At 46.3% G+C, this 15,572-nt stretch overlaps 2 protein-coding genes across 2 annotated transcripts in view; one reads left to right on the forward strand and one right to left on the reverse strand.

Annotated features, from left to right (window-relative positions):
- Positions 1 to 4,845: 4,845 nt before the first annotated feature.
- LOC124020989 (sister chromatid cohesion protein DCC1-like) lies at positions 4,846 to 14,815 on the reverse strand. The gene is made up of 9 exons (XM_046336307.1): positions 14,541 to 14,815; positions 13,546 to 13,717; positions 9,073 to 9,207; positions 7,840 to 7,930; positions 7,526 to 7,664; positions 7,096 to 7,148; positions 6,524 to 6,678; positions 5,266 to 5,414; positions 4,846 to 5,052 (listed from the first exon to the last, which is right to left on the reverse strand). The coding sequence occupies exons 1-9, from the start codon at positions 14,711 to 14,713 to the stop codon at positions 4,941 to 4,943; spliced, it is 1,179 nt and encodes a 392-aa protein (XP_046192263.1). The 5' UTR covers positions 14,714 to 14,815; the 3' UTR covers positions 4,846 to 4,940.
- A 131-nt stretch (positions 14,816 to 14,946) lies between these two features.
- LOC124020987 (DEP domain-containing mTOR-interacting protein-like) overlaps positions 14,947 to 15,572 on the forward strand; it is a 63,585-nt gene continuing 62,959 nt past the window's right edge. Inside the window, exon 1 of the mRNA XM_046336306.1 lies at positions 14,947 to 15,057. The gene's annotated coding sequence lies outside the window, so the exon portion shown is untranslated. The remainder of the gene's footprint in view (positions 15,058 to 15,572) is intronic.

The following is a 15,572-nucleotide window of genomic DNA, read 5'->3' on the forward strand; positions in this document are numbered from 1 at the left end:
GAGAGAGGGGAGAAAGAGGTCAGAGCACAGGGTAGGGCAGTGTGAGCAGAACCAGCGGTGTCGTTTGACTTAGCAAACGAGGATCGGATGTCGTCGACCTTCTTTTCAAAATGGTTGACGAAGTCATCTGCAGAGAGGGAGGAGGGGGGAGGGGGCGGAGGATTCAGGAGGGAGGAGAAGGTGGCAAAGAGCTTCCTAGGGTTAGAGGCAGATGCTTGGAATTTAGCGTGGTAGAAAGTGGCTTTAGCAGCAGAGACAGAGGAGGAAAATGTAGAGAGGAGGGAGTGAAAGGATGCCAGGTCCGCAGGGAGGCGAGTTTTCCTCCATTTCCGCTCGGCTGCCCGGAGCCCTGTTCTGTGAGCTCGCAATGAGTCATCGAGCCACGGAGCGGGAGGGGGAGGACCGAGCCGGCCTGGAGGATAGGGGACATAGAGAGTCAAGGGATGCAGAGAGGGAGGAGAGGAGGGTTGAGGAGGCAGAATCAGGAGATAGGTGGGAGAAGGTTTGAGCGGAGGGAAGAGATGATAGGATGGAAGAGGAGAGAGTAGCGGGGGAGAGAGAGTGAAGGTTGGGACGGCGCGATACCATCCGAGTAGGGGCAGTGTGGGAGGTGTTGGATGAGAGCGAGAGGGAAAAGGATACAAGGCAGTGGTCGGAGACTTGGAGGGGAGTTGCAATGAGGTTAGTGGAAGAACAGCATCTAGTAAAGATGAGGTCGAGCGTATTGCCTGCCTTGTGAGTAGGGGGGGAAGGTGAGAGGGTGAGGTCAAAAGAGGAGAGGAGTGGAAAGAAGGAGGCAGAGAGGAAAGAGTCAAAGGTAGACGTGGGGAGGTTAAAGTCGCCCAGAACTGTGAGAGGTGAGCCGTCCTCAGGAAAGGAGCTTATCAAGGCATCAAGCTCATTGATGAACTCTCCGAGGGAACCTGGAGGGCGATAAATGATAAGGATGTTAAGCTTGAAAGGGCTAGTAACTGTGACAGCATGGAATTCAAAGGAGGCGATAGACAGATGGGTAAGGGGAGAAAGAGAGAATGACCACTTGGGAGAGATGAGGATCCCGGTGCCACCACCCCGCTGACCAGACGCGCTCTATTACCCTCCAAGCTCATCATTAAACTCTGGGCCCTGGGTCTGAACCTCACCCTGTGCAACTGGGTCCTAGACTTCCTGACGGGCCGCCCCCAGGTGGTGAAGGTAGGAAACAACACCTCCACTTCGCTGATCCTCAACACAGGGGCCCCACAGGGGTGCGTGGTCAACCGCCTCCTGTACCCCCTGTTCACCCATAACTGGGTGGCCACGCACGCCTCCAACTCAATCATCAAGTTTGCAGACGACACAACAGTAGTAGGCCTGATTACCAACAATGACGAGACGGCCTACAGGGAGGAAGTGAGGGCCCTCAGAGTGTGGTGTCAGGAAAAAAACCTGTCACTAAATGTCAAGAAAACAAAGGAGATGATTGTGGACTTCAGGAAACAGCAGAGGGAGCAAATCACTGGCCACTTTAATAACAGAATACCAGTCACTTTCATAATGTTTACATATTTTCCATGACTCATCTCATATATATATATATATATATACTGTATTCTATTCTACTGTATCTTAGTCTATGCCTCTCTGATATTGCTCGCACAAATATTTATATATTCTTAATTCCATTCCTTTACTTTAGATTTGTGTGAATTGTTGTGAAATTGTTATATATTACTGCACTGTTGGAGCTAGAAACACAAGCATTACGCTACACCTGCAATAACATCTGCTAAACATGTGTATGTGACCAATACAATTTGATTTGACATAAATGTAGTCTTGGACTGACCATATTCAAGTCCAATTTCAAAGTGTACATTCTGTTTGACACTAGGGGGCGCTCCACTCACTCCTCCTGCACATGGTAGGTGTAGGGATTGGACTTGGCAAGGGTCCAATGTCAAGTGTAAGCTATGGATGTTCTGATTGGCCGAGAAGTCTGGGGGGCTCCAAGTCTCATCTTTCATTGCTCTGATTGGCCGAGAAGTCTGGGGGGCTCCAAGTCTCATCTTTCATTGCTCTGATTGGCCGAGGGGTCTGGGGGGCTCCAAGTCTCATCTTTCATTGCTCTGATTGGCCGAGGGATCACGGGGCGTGTTCTATGTTGCTTGTGGACTTTATAAGTGCCTCTAAAGCAAACTCTAATATACAGACCCCTTTATAAGTGCCTCTAAAGCCAACTCTAATATACAGACCCCTTTATAAGTGCCTCTAAAGGCAACTCTAATATACAGACCCCTTTATAAGTGCCTCTAAAGGCAACTCTAATATACAGACCCCTTTATAAGTGCCTCTAAGGCAACTCTAATATACAGACCCCTTTATAAGTGCCTCTAAAGGCAACTCTAATATACAGACCCCTTTATAAGTGCCTCTAAAGGCAACTCTAATATACAGACCCCTTTATAAGTGCCTCTAAAGGCAACTCTAATATACAGACCCCTTTATAAGTGCCTCTAAAGGCAACTCTAATATACAGACCCCTTTATAAGTGCCTCTAAAGGCAACTCTAATATACAGACCCCTTTATAAGTGCCTCTAAAGGCAACTCTAATATACAGACCCCTTTATAAGTGCCTCTAAAGCCAACTCTAATATACAGACCCCTTTATAAGTGCCTCTAAAGCAAACTCTAATATACAGACCCCTTTATAAGTGCCTCTAAAGCCAACTCTAATATACAGACCCCTTTATAAGTGCCTCTAAAGGCAACTCTAATATACAGACCCCTTTATAAGTGCCTCTAAGGCAACTCTAATATACAGACCCCTTTATAAGTGCCTCTAAAGGCAACTCTAATATACAGACCCCTTTATAAGTGCCTCTAAAGGCAACTCTAATATACAGACCCCTTTATAAGTGCCTCTAAAGCCAACTCTAATATACAGACCCCTTTACTTTTCCCATATTATGTTACATCCTTATTCTAAAATGTATTAAATAGTTTCCCCCCCCCCCTCAATCTACACACAATACCTCGTAATGACAAAGCAAAAATAGGTTTTAAGAAATGTTTGCTAATTAATTAAAAATGTCAAACTGATCACATTTACATTAGTATTCAGACCCTTTACTCAGTACTTTGTTGAAGCACCTTTGGCAGCGATTACAGCATCGAGTCCTCTTGGGTGTAACGCTAGAAGCTTGGCACACTTGTATTTGAGGAGTTTCTCCCATTCTTCTCTGCAGATCCTTTCAAGCTCTGGATGGGGAGCGTTGCTGCACAGCTATTTTCAGGTCTCTCCAGAGATGTTCGATCGGGTTCTGGCTGGCCCACTCAAGGACATTCAGATACTTGTCCAGAAGCCACTCCTGCATTGGAAGGTGAATAGTCACCCCAGTCTGAGGTCCTGAGCAGGTTTTCATCAAGGATCTCTGTACTTTGCTCCGTTCATCTTTGCCTTGATCCCAGTCCCTGCTGCTGAAAAACATTCCCACAGCCTGATGCTGCCACCACCATGATTCACCATAGGGATGGTGACAGGTTTCCTCCAGACGTGATGCTTAGCATTCTGGCCAAAGTTCAGTCTTGATTTCATCAGACCAGAGAATCTTGTTTCTCATAGTCTGATAGTTTGCCTTTTGGCAAACTCCAAGCTGGCTGTCATGTGCCTTTTACTGAGGAGTGGCTTCCTTCTGGCAACTCTACCATGAAGGGCTGATTGGTGGAGAGCTGCAGAGATGGTTGTCCTTCTAAAAGTTTCTCCCATCTCTACAGCTCTGTCAAAGTGACCATCGGGTTCTTGGTCACCTCCACGACCAAGGCCCTTCTCCCCCGATTTCTCAGTTTGGCCGGGCATCCAGCTCTAGGATAAGTCTACGTGGTTCCAAACCTCTTCCATTTAAAAATGGAGGCCACTGTGTTCTTGGGGACCTTCAATGCTGCAGAAATGTTTGGTACCCTTCCCAAGATCTGTGCCTCGACACAATCCTGTCTCAGAGCTCTATTGGCAAATCCTTTGACCGGATGGCTTGGTTTTTGCTCTGACGTGCACTATCAACTGTAGGACCTTATATAGACAGGTGTGGGCCTTTCCAAATCATGTCCAATCAATTGAACTTGGCACCGGTGGACTCCAATCAAGTTGTAAAAACATCAAGGATGATCAATGGAAACAGGATTTCAAGTCTCATAGCAAAAGGTCTGAAAATACTTTAAAAAGGTATTTCAGTTCTATTTAATACACTAATACATTTGATAAAACGAACAAAAAAATGTTTTGTCATTATGGGGTAGTGTGTAGATGGATTACATTTTTTTAAATAAGGTGTAACAATGTGAAAAAAGACAATGGGTCTGAATAATTTAAAATATAAACGTAACATATGAAATGTTGGTCACATGTTTCATGAGCTGAAATAAAAGATCTCAGAAAAGTTCCAGATGCACAAAAAGCTGATTTCTCTCAACTGTTGTACACACATGTGTTTTACATCCCTCTCAGTGAGCATTTCTCCTTTGCCAAGATAATCCATCCACCTGACAGGTGTGGCCTTTTGACCGACCTTCGACCCCTGGGCCCCTCCAGCACATTTTTTTTATTTATTTACATTTAGGAGAATCATTTATGGTGCTTTTTGTTTATATTTTATCCTAACCTTGTTTCCAACAGCAAAATATTGGGTTGGATAATTAGTGTGTGGTTTTAGAAATGTAAACACATTTTATTTGAAAAGCCTTCTTGTCACTGCTCTTCTGCCTCTTACCACTGGAGGTCCCTAAATGATCAAATTGTGACTGTGGTATTAGGAATAAAGCATAAGATATAGTATAGGTGGGTGGAAAAAACACAAAGTGGGTCATAATTACAAAAACATTAGATTTTTATTACAACATTTTTACAAATAGAATACACTGATTCCAAACAACTTTGCTCGTCAATTAAGATCTCCAATCGTCTTCATGTGGCCACTAGCCTTCTTGAATTGAAGACTTTCATTCCGTTTTGCGTGGACAAACGAGCGTATTTGGTAAGAAGAGCTCCAGTTGTTTGCTTTTCTCCACACAAGTCCCTGCATGACAATAAATCATTGAGGTTCAATCGTTGTTAACACAGAGAGCTTTCCAGATAAAACAAGACCGTTGGACCAACACCACCCGGCTGCGTCTGACACCACCCGGCTGCGTCTGACACGACAAACATCTGGCACACAAGTCTAAATCTCTAATAGTCATTATGGTACAGCACAGAGACAACGGTCATTCTGATGCTCAGTTTTACTCACTGTATGTAAGGGGTGATGTCCTCCTCGGTCCACTTCTGTCTCATGGTGAAGAGGTGGGTGAATCTCTCCAGTGTGTCCTCGGGAAGATCTTCCACTCTCAGCAGAGATATGGTCTCTGGTTTGGAGCTGCGGTCCACAAGGGCTAGACTCTATAGAAACCCATAACCATGTGGATAATCCTGTAATCATGTCTGCAAACAGTCATCACGTCTTTAAAAATGTGTAATTACCATATTTCCAAGGCTAAAATAAAACCTGCTGTATAATGCCTAAAAACCTAAACATCCATGAGGAGATATTTTGCTGTAGAATCTGAGAATAGTCCACATGTAAAAACCAGTGTTGGTTAAAGACATGCTCTGGAACTTTAACTAGTGAGTATTTTATCAACCTTCCGAGTTGGGCTGGATGTGTCCATGTGTAGTTCATACATACATAATCTGTGTGCAGAAAAACATCCTAACCTCAAACTGGCCACGAAATCCCTCATTTTAAAGCAACTGTTTTCTGGATGTTATGCGACGCCATTTTCCCTACATTTTCTGGACCAGGTTCAATCTGGAAAACTGGCCCATCCGTCTGTGAGCTGCCAGTCTAGTCCCCAGTCCTCACCTTCAGCTGGTCCAGTCTAGTCCCCAGTCCTCACCTTCAGCTGGTCCAGTCTAGTCCCCAGTCCTCACCTTCAGCTGGTCCAGTCTAGTCCCCAGTCCTCACCTTCAGCTGGTCCAGTCTAGTCCCCAGTCCTCACCTTCAGCTGGTCCAGTCTAGTCCCCAGTCCTCACCTTCAGCTGGTCCAGTCTAGTCCCCAGTCCTCACCTTCAGCTGGTCCAGTCTAGTCCCCAGTCCTCACCTTCAGCTGGTCCAGTCTAGTCCCCAGTCCTCACCTTCAGCTGGTCCAGTCTAGTCCCCAGTCCTCACCTTCAGCTGGTCCAGTCTAGTCCCCAGTCCTCACCTTCAGCTGGTCCTGTCTAGTCCCCAGTCCTCACCTTCAGCTGGTCCAGTCTAGTCCCCAGTCCTCACCTTCAGCAGGTCCAGTCTAGTCCCCAGTCCTCACCTTCAGCAGGTCCAGTCTAGTCCCCAGTCCTCACCTTCAGCTGGTCCAGTCTAGTCCCCAGTCCTCACCTTCAGCAGGTCCAGTCTAGTCCCCAGTCCTCACCTTCAGCTGGTCCAGTCTAGTCCCCAGTCCTCACCTTCAGCTGGTCCAGTCTAGTCCCCAGTCCTCACCTTCAGCTGGTCCAGTCTAGTCCCCAGTCCTCACCTTCAGCTGGTCCAGTCTAGTCCCCATGCCGTCTGGGACACTCTGCTGCCACACCTCCTGGAACTCTGCCAGGTTGAACTTCGCTGCGTTCTGCAGCAGCATCTGAGCTGTGGCTCTGCACACCTTGTCCTCGTTCAGCGCAAAGAGCACCTCATCTGAAAAATACGACATTTTCATTTCTGTTTAATATCAATTAAATAGTTGTGAAGAGCCAAAATAGTGCACGAGGGAAGAGGTAGTTGGTTGGCTGTGTGTCACTCTACAACACACCAAAGCATGAGGGAAGAGGTAGTTAGTTGGTTGTGTGTCACTCTACAGCACACCAAAGCATGAGGGAAGAGGTAGTTAGTTGGCTGTGTGTCACTCTACAACACACCAAAGCATGAGGGAAGAGGTAGTTAGTTGGTTGTGTGTCACTCTACAGCACACCAAAGCATGAGGGAAGAGGTAGTTAGTTGGCTGTGTGTCACTCTACAACACACCAAAGCATGAGGGAAGAGGTAGTTAGTTGGCTGTGTGTCACTCTACAGCACACCAAAGCATTAAAAAACGTACAGTACTTTCTGACTCACCGTTGTCCGTGTAGCGCCTTCCATAACAGTTCAAGCTATGCTCTATCATCTCCCTGGGCAGGAGAAGGGGTTTGGATGAGTATTAAACAAATACATTAGTTCCCTACCCCACACACATGCACACTTTTTAATGTTGTCATGACAATTACATGCAACAGAGAGCTTCCGCACACTTCGGTTCAATGAACATTTTAAAGATGTTTGTTGTCCTGAGCCTTTAGTCAAATGTGGCCTTTGACAGAGCTGACAACATGATGACTAAGTATTACATCAAACTGCTCTCCACTTAGTCATTGTATTTAACTAGGCAAGTCAGTTAACAATAAATTCTTATTTAAAATGACGGCCTACACCGGCCAAACCGGGACGACACGGGGCCAATTGTGCGCCGCCCTAGGGGACAGCCGTAACGTTGCCAAACTGCACCTACTGTGGCTCCAGACGTCCTAACTCCTCCAGGCTGACACGGAGAGGGACTTTACTGAAGGACCAGGACTCAGAGTCCACCAGCTGAGTGATGTGACCCAGTAGCTTCATCTCATAGTCAAAATCCAACAGCCTCCAGTAGCCTAGAATACACAAGAGGGGAACATGTGAGAAGAGCAGAGGACAAACAAACACCTCCTCATACATGTGGACACACCAAGGCCAGCATGTATATAGACACAAACCACATACAGTAGATCACATATCTAAATGGGGGAAAAAAGTGTGAGAATATAAACATTTGAGAATCATTCTTACCGTTGACCTCACAGGCATGAATAGTCTGTAGTTGGGCCTCCAGTTCCTCCTCACTTGCTTGGATTCTTTCAAGCAGGTCTCCCATAGTGTACTGCCAAAAGGAAACGTTTTATCAAGCAGGTCTCCCATAATGTACTGCCAAAAGGAAACGTTTTATCAAGCAGGTCTCCCATAATGTACTGCCAAAAGGAAACGTTTTATCAAGCAGGTCTCCCATAGTGTACTGCCAAAAGGAAACGTTTTATCAAGCAGGTCTCCCATCGTGTACTGCCAAAAGGAAAACGTTTTATCAAGCAGGTCTCCCATCGTGTACTGCCAAAAGGAAACGTTTTATCAAGCAGGTCTCCCATAGTGTACATTTGAGTCATTTAGCAGACTCTCTTATCCAGAGCGACTTACAGTACTGAGTGCATAAATTGCCATACTTTTTTTTGGTACTGGTCTCTCGTGGGAATCGAACCCACAACTCTGGCGTTGGAAGCTCCATGTTCTACCAACTGAGCCACACGGGACCACCAAAAGGAAAGGTTGTAAAAACAGAGAACGGTAGCATAGAGGCAGACATTTACTCCGTGTACAAGAGAGATGATGTTCTAGCGTGTATTGGCCTTTCCTGCACGTGTCTTTTCTTAGCGGAACCAACTTGGCTGATAGTTGCTTGACTGAGGAAAAGTTGTACTGACTATGAATGGGACAGTCCTACCTTAAGATGAATGGACTGTGAGTCTCTCTGGATATAAGTACCTTCCCCTCCGTGACATCCTCCTGCCCACTGATACCTAGGCCCTCATACAGATTCTCCATCAGAAGTCTCTCTGGATATAATCTAGTAGAGTTACCTTCCCCTCCGTGACATCCTCCTGCCCACTGATACCTGGGCCCTCATACAGATTCTCCATCAGAAGTCTCTCTGGATATAATCTAGTAGAGTTACCTTCCCCTCCGTGACATCCTCCTGCCCACTGATGCCTGGGCCCTCGTACGGATTCTCCATCAGAAGTCTCTCTGGATATAATCTAGTAGAGTTAATAAGTACCTTCCCCTCAGTGACATCCTCCTGCCCACTTATACCTGGGCCCTCATACAGATTCTCCATCAGAAGTCTCTCTGGATATAATCTAGTAGAGTTACCTTCCCCTCAGTGACATCCTCCTGCCCACTGATACCTAGGCCCTCGTACGGATTCTCCATCAGAAGTCTCTCTGGATATAATCTAGTAGAGTTAATAAGTACCTTCCCCTCCGTGACATCCTCCTGCCCACTGATACCTGGGCCCTCGTACGGATTCTCCATCAGAAGTCTCTTCAGCTTCTTTAGTTTGGGATGGCACTTTCTCAACTCCCAGTAACTGTTAGAAAAGCCCCAAATCTGTTGGGAAAAGGGTCATTTCTTAGGTCCTGAATACATTTCAGCATATTCTTTCACACTGCAACATTCTGTAGGTACTGGAGAGCATTATTGGTGTGTAACATTTGGGGAAGGTCGTACAGTGTTGATAACATTGACTGATGTGGGTCAGGTACTCCCAAACTGGGGTAACGAGCGTACCCCCCCCCCCCCTTCACATTTTCAAACAGTCCATTTATAATTTTTATAAATTTGGGTGAGTTTCTCTCTCACCTGAGTAGCCCCGTTTCACTGCCAAAAATAAAATTAAAACATCTAGTGTTCAGTGAAATAACAACAATGTCAAATACAGGAAGCCTTGTCAAACCATTAACATCCAATGACATTAACCGTTACTCATCCAATCACATTAACCGTTACTCATCCAATCACATTAACCGTTACTCATCCAATCACATTAACCGTTACTCATCCAATCACATTAACCGTTACTCATCCAATCACATTAACCGTTACTCATCCAATCACATTAACCGTTACTCTCTCACAGGAAACCTTCAGTCTTGTGCAGACATCTAGAAACGAAACAAGACAATTTGAAAAATAAGCCGCTGGAGTTTGAACGAGAATAAAGACGACTTTCGAGTAGTAAGACATAAAAGCAACAGATACCATTAATAAGAAGAGGATAGAAGAGTCTTATATGGTGAGATACTGAGTGGCAAGGACAGGCAACCCCATACTATTGTGGAGGAGTTCATTCTTCCTGCTACCAAGTAGCTAGGACAGGCAAGGCCCATACTATAGTGGAGGACTTCATTCTTCCTGCTGCCATGGATATGACTAGGACAGGTAAGCCCCATACTATAGTGGAGGACTTCATTCTTCCTGCTGCCATGGATATGACTAGGACAGGTAAGCCCCATACTATAGTGGAGGACTTCCTTCTTCCTGCTGCCGTGGATATGACTAGGACAGGTAAGCCCCATACTATAGTGGAGGACTTCATTCTTCCTGCTGCCATGGATATGACTAGGACAGGTAAGCCCCATACTATAGTGGAGGACTTCATTCTTCCTGCTGCCGTGGATATGACTAGGACAGGTAAGCCCCATACTATAGTGGAGGACTTAATTCTTCCTGCTGCCGTGGATATGACTAGGACAGGTAAGCCCCATACTATAGTGGAGGACTTCCTTCTTCCTGCTGCCGTGGATATGACTAGGACAGGTAAGCCCCATACTATAGTGGAGGACTTCCTTCTTCCTGCTGCCGTGGATATGACTAGGACAGGTAAGCCCCATACTATAGTGGAGGACTTCCTTCTTCCTGCTGCCGTGGATATGACTAGGACAGGTAAGCCCCATACTATAGTGGAGGACTTCCTTCTTCCTGCTGCCGTGGATATGACTAGGACAGGTAAGCCCCATACTATAGTGGAGGACTTCCTTCTTCCTGCTGCCGTGGATATGACTAGGACAATGCTGGGGGGAAAGGCCCAAAAAAACTATACAGACAATTCCTTCATTAAACAACACTGTTTCACAACGCATCAGTGACTTGGCAGATGTTTTGAAACAATTACTGTTTCACCTACGAGCCAGTGACTTCTATATATTACAGCTGGATGAGTCAACAGACATGGCAGGCCTGGCACAGCCCCTGGTATGTCTGTTACAGCTGGATGAGTCAACAGACATGGCAGGCCTGGCACAGCCCCTGGTATGTCTGTTACAGCTGGATGAGTCAACAGACATGGCAGGCCTGGCACAGCCCCTGGTATGTCTGTTACAGCTGGATGAGTCAACAGACATGGCAGGCCTGGCACAGCCCCTGGTATGTCTGTTACAGCTGGATGAGTCAACAGACGTGGCCTGGCACAGCTCCTGGTATGTCTGTTACGTTTATGGTGGGGGTCAATTAAGGAAGACATCCTATTCTGCAAACCACTGGAAACCAGGACAACAGGAGAGGATATTTTTAAGTACTGGACAGCTTTGTGACATCAAATGGACTTTGGTGGTCAAGATGTGTTGGTATCTGTACTGATGGTGCAAAAGCCATGACAGGGAGACATAGTGGAATGGTAACACATGTGTTCAAGCAGTTGCTCCCGACGCCACTTAGGTCCACAGCAGCATCCACCGAGAGGCTTTTGGGTCCACTGCAGCATCCACCGAGAGGCTCTTGGGTCCACTGCGGCATCCACCGAGAGGCTCTTGGGTTCACTGCGGCATCCACCGAGAGGCTCTTGGGTCCACTGCGGCATCCACCGAGAGGCTCTTGGGTCCACTGCGGCATCCACCGAGAGGCTCTTGGGTCCACTGCGGCATCCACCGAGAGGCTCTTGGGTCCACTGCGGCATCCACCGAGAGGCTCTTGGGTCCACTGCGGCATCCACCGAGAGGCTCTTGGGTCCACTGCGGCATCCACCGAGAGGCTCTTGGGTCCACTGCGGCATCCACCGAGAGGCTCTTGGGTCCACTGCGGCATCCACCGAGAGGCTCTTGGGTCCACTGCGGCATCCACCGAGAGGCTCTTGGGTCCACTGCGGCATCCACCGAGAGGCTCTTGGGTCCACTGCGGCATCCACCGAGAGGCTCTTGGGTCCACTGCGGCATCCACCGAGAGGCTCTTGGGTCCACTGCGGCATCCACAGAGAGGCTCTTGGGTCCACTGCGGCATCCACCGAGAGGCTCTTGGGTCCACTGCGGCATCCACCGAGAGGCTCTTGGGTCCACTGCGGCATCCACCGAGAGGCTCTTGGGTCCACTGCGGCATCCACCGAGAGGCTCTTGGGTCCACTGCGGCATCCACCGAGAGGCTCTTGGGTTCACTGCGGCATCCACCGAGAGGCTCTTGGGTTCACTGCGGCATCCACCGAGAGGCTCTTGGGTTCACTGCGGCATCCACCGAGAGGCTCTTGCTGCCAAGGGAATGCCTGACAGCTTGAAATATGTTTTGGACAATACAGTGAAAATGGTTGACTTTGTTAAAGCAAGGACCATAAACTCTCGTGTATTTTCTGCATTATGCAAATGATCTGGGCAGCGACCATGTAACATTTTTACAACATACAGAAGTGCACTGGTTATCAAGGGGCAAAGTATTGACACGTTTCTTTGAATTGAGAGACGAGCTTAAAGTTCTTTACTGACCAAAATGTTCCCTCGTCTGACCGCCTGCATGAGGATGACTTTCTCACACGACTGGTCTATCTGGCTGATGAGTTTCTCACCTGAATGATCTGAATGTAGGACTACAAGGAACTCTTTGAAACTATATTCAATGTGCAGAACAAAATTGATGCCGATTAAGAAGTGTGAGCTCTTCTCTCTCTGCATTAACAAGGACAACACACAGGTCTTTCCATCATTGTATGATTTTTTGTGCGCATTTACAGACAATGTCAAATGTGCAAGCTGGGTGCGCAATTGCACAGGTACTTTCCCGAAACAAACTGGATTCGTTTTCCCTTTCATGCCCTGCTGCCAGTCCACTTACCGATATCTGAACAACAGCCTCATATAAATTGCAACAAGCAGTTCTGTGAATAAATTCTATTTAAATCAGAAGCCACTGACAGAGTTCTGGATGGGGCTGCACTCAGAGTATCCTGCCTTGGCAAATCGAGCTGTTAAGACACTGATGCCCTTTGCAACCACATACCTATGTGAGAGTAGATTCACAGCCCTCACTGTCATGAAAACTAAATACAGGCACAGACTGTGTGTGGAAAATGATTTAAGAATGAGACTCTCTCCAATACAACCCAACATTGCAGAGTTATGTGCATCCTGTCAAGCAGACCCTGCTCATTAACCTGTGGTGAGTTATTCACCATTTACGATAAACAAATAAGGTTTTATATGTAAGATGGTTAAACAAAGAGCAAAATTATTTATTATTATTATTATTATTATTATTAGTGCCCTGGTCCTATAAGAGCTCTTTGTCACTTCAACGAGCCGGGTTGTGACAAAAACTCACTCATTCTTATTTAATAAATGTATCGTATGTGTGTGTGGCAGGCTTACAATGACGGCAAAAAACAACATTTGAGTGTGCTGCCCCTGGTGCTTACGTACGTAGCTGGAGGTTCAACGTTTGAAGGGGCACGGGAACTATAAAAAGTTTGGGAACCACTAATGTTGGTGAACACAGCGCATTAGAAAAACATGCAATACATCACAATGACCTCACTGTGTTAGAATGTCTATAGCTATTTAGTGTGCGTGTGTCAGCATGTTAACGTGATATCTACTGTACAGACAGTCAATAACAGATCAGTGATTTTCAAAATGGCTGTCACACAAGAAACATTACTTGTGTTCAGATAGTCGATTAAACTCCTCCTACCTGTGAATGGACCAGCTGAGAGCTGGCCTGGTTGTCAGTCGTCAGCTGATCTGGAGTCAGGCAGCCAGGCACTAACAGCAGGAGGTTTGAGGTGTCGGCTATCTTCAGGTCATAAGTCTTGTCTTCACTGCACAGGACAGCTCTCTCATCCTGGTCTCCTCTGATAACCAGGCTGCATGTAGAGAACAAGGATAAAGGAGAGAGATTGTGGAGATCGTTGACGTGGAGAGAGACTCAACATTAAAACAGACTGTTTTTAATGTTGACGTGTAGAGAAAGTGGCAACAGCTGTATGAGTTGTTTTCCCCAGGGCTGGACAACCCTTCTCCTATAGACGTAGTAGGCGGGTGGCCCTTGACCATCACACTCAGTTCCATTACATCACACATCAGAGTCATATGAAGGGGTATTCTGGAGGAGGAGTTTAAATAAGAGACATGACGCTCAGTCTATACATTAACCCCCCATCTCTTGCGGTACGGTTTTTGTGGAATTATTTTTTTAATGTGATATGAAAAGTAGAGTGATTTATGTTTCTATAACTGTACTGCAAGTGTGAATCGATTCACGTTTAGTTGAAGTATTTGGCCGTTTTTGGCTTCCGGAGCCAATTTGCCCTTTAAAACAGAACATGTAAGGTCCTTGGACTAACGGAGTAACGGTAGACTCCTTAAACCGGAATCAGGTGTGTTTCAGTCCAACACACCTGATTCAGTTTATCAAGGTCCTGATGGGGAAGATCAATCATAGAATCAGGTGTGTTGGAGCAAATGCCTGCAGACATCCGGGAACAGTCCAGGTGGGTTGCCAACGCGTGAACTCAGAACAAAATCTCGCGTAAAACCAACCAGTCACCTGCGAATGTTTAGGAGAGACAACCCACCGCCACATTGCCATTAACATAACTAGCTTCGTCTATTACCGTAACTGTGTTTCATCTCTTAACTGTGTATTTATGTTGAATTAGCTACATTGTAACTATGCAGATACTTCACCTCTTTCCTGCTTCTATGTGTTTACAGAGGGTGTCATCCAGCTCCATCAGGCAGTAGTCTCCGGACGAGACGCTTTCTCCAAAAGTCAAACAGTGAATTGTGTTCTGCAAATCATTCTCTTTTAGTTTGGCGATTTGTATGGTCGCCTGCACCTCTTCTAATGTTCTCGACATCTGGTTCTAATATACGAGCTAATTTTAAATTGAATGAGAAATAGCCTATTTTGTAGTGCACTCCAACTAAATATGATTCTCGCTAGATTAACTTTCCCGCAATACATACCGGAAGTACGAAGGCATATTTGATTGACGGCGGCATAGGCCAATGAAAGTGTCGAATACGTCACGTTGTCCCTCCTACTGTACAGTCGATTTATGTCCCCGCAAGCAGGCCCAGTTCACCCGACGTGGGTGCACGGTGCTGAAATCTACCACTGGAAATGATCAGATGGAGCCCAACCTTCATCTACGGTCACTGAACCATAGATGCGCTTGATTTATCTCGCTAAGCGCACCGAGTGAGTGCAGTTTGAGACTAGTCCACTTATCCGATTCTGAAACATTTGCATATATCGCGCCTTCTTGGTTTACTTCCACAATTGCCCACTTGTCTTCTGAGCGTTGTCAATTTAGCAACTTTGTCACTTATATTAAGCGAGTTTTCAGACCCCTCCAGCGACTTTTTTATTGGTGAAAGATTCTAGCGACAAAATTCTGATTTTCTTTTTCAGGCTGCCTTTGGGGTTGACACAGAGGGTGTCTATGATTTTGATAGCATTTAGAGACTTTTCCCACTCAATTCTGCTGCAAACAACAGTGGGTGACGGTGCAGGCTACTTGTTGTGTAACATTATTCACATCGACGCACTCACATGCCGCGTTCACATACTAGTTTGAAACGAGGAAACTGACATTTCCTGGTTGCACGCGTGTATAACTTCAACCTATTAGCAAATCGGGACATTTCCGAGTTTCTTAGTTCCAACTAGGACTTGAACGCGGAAAATAATCAGAGAGGTGCGGCGGAAGAGGG

This window comes from Oncorhynchus gorbuscha, unplaced genomic scaffold (genome assembly GCF_021184085.1).
Source record: "Oncorhynchus gorbuscha isolate QuinsamMale2020 ecotype Even-year unplaced genomic scaffold, OgorEven_v1.0 Un_scaffold_1011, whole genome shotgun sequence".
Taxonomy (NCBI): Eukaryota; Metazoa; Chordata; class Actinopteri; order Salmoniformes; family Salmonidae; genus Oncorhynchus; species Oncorhynchus gorbuscha.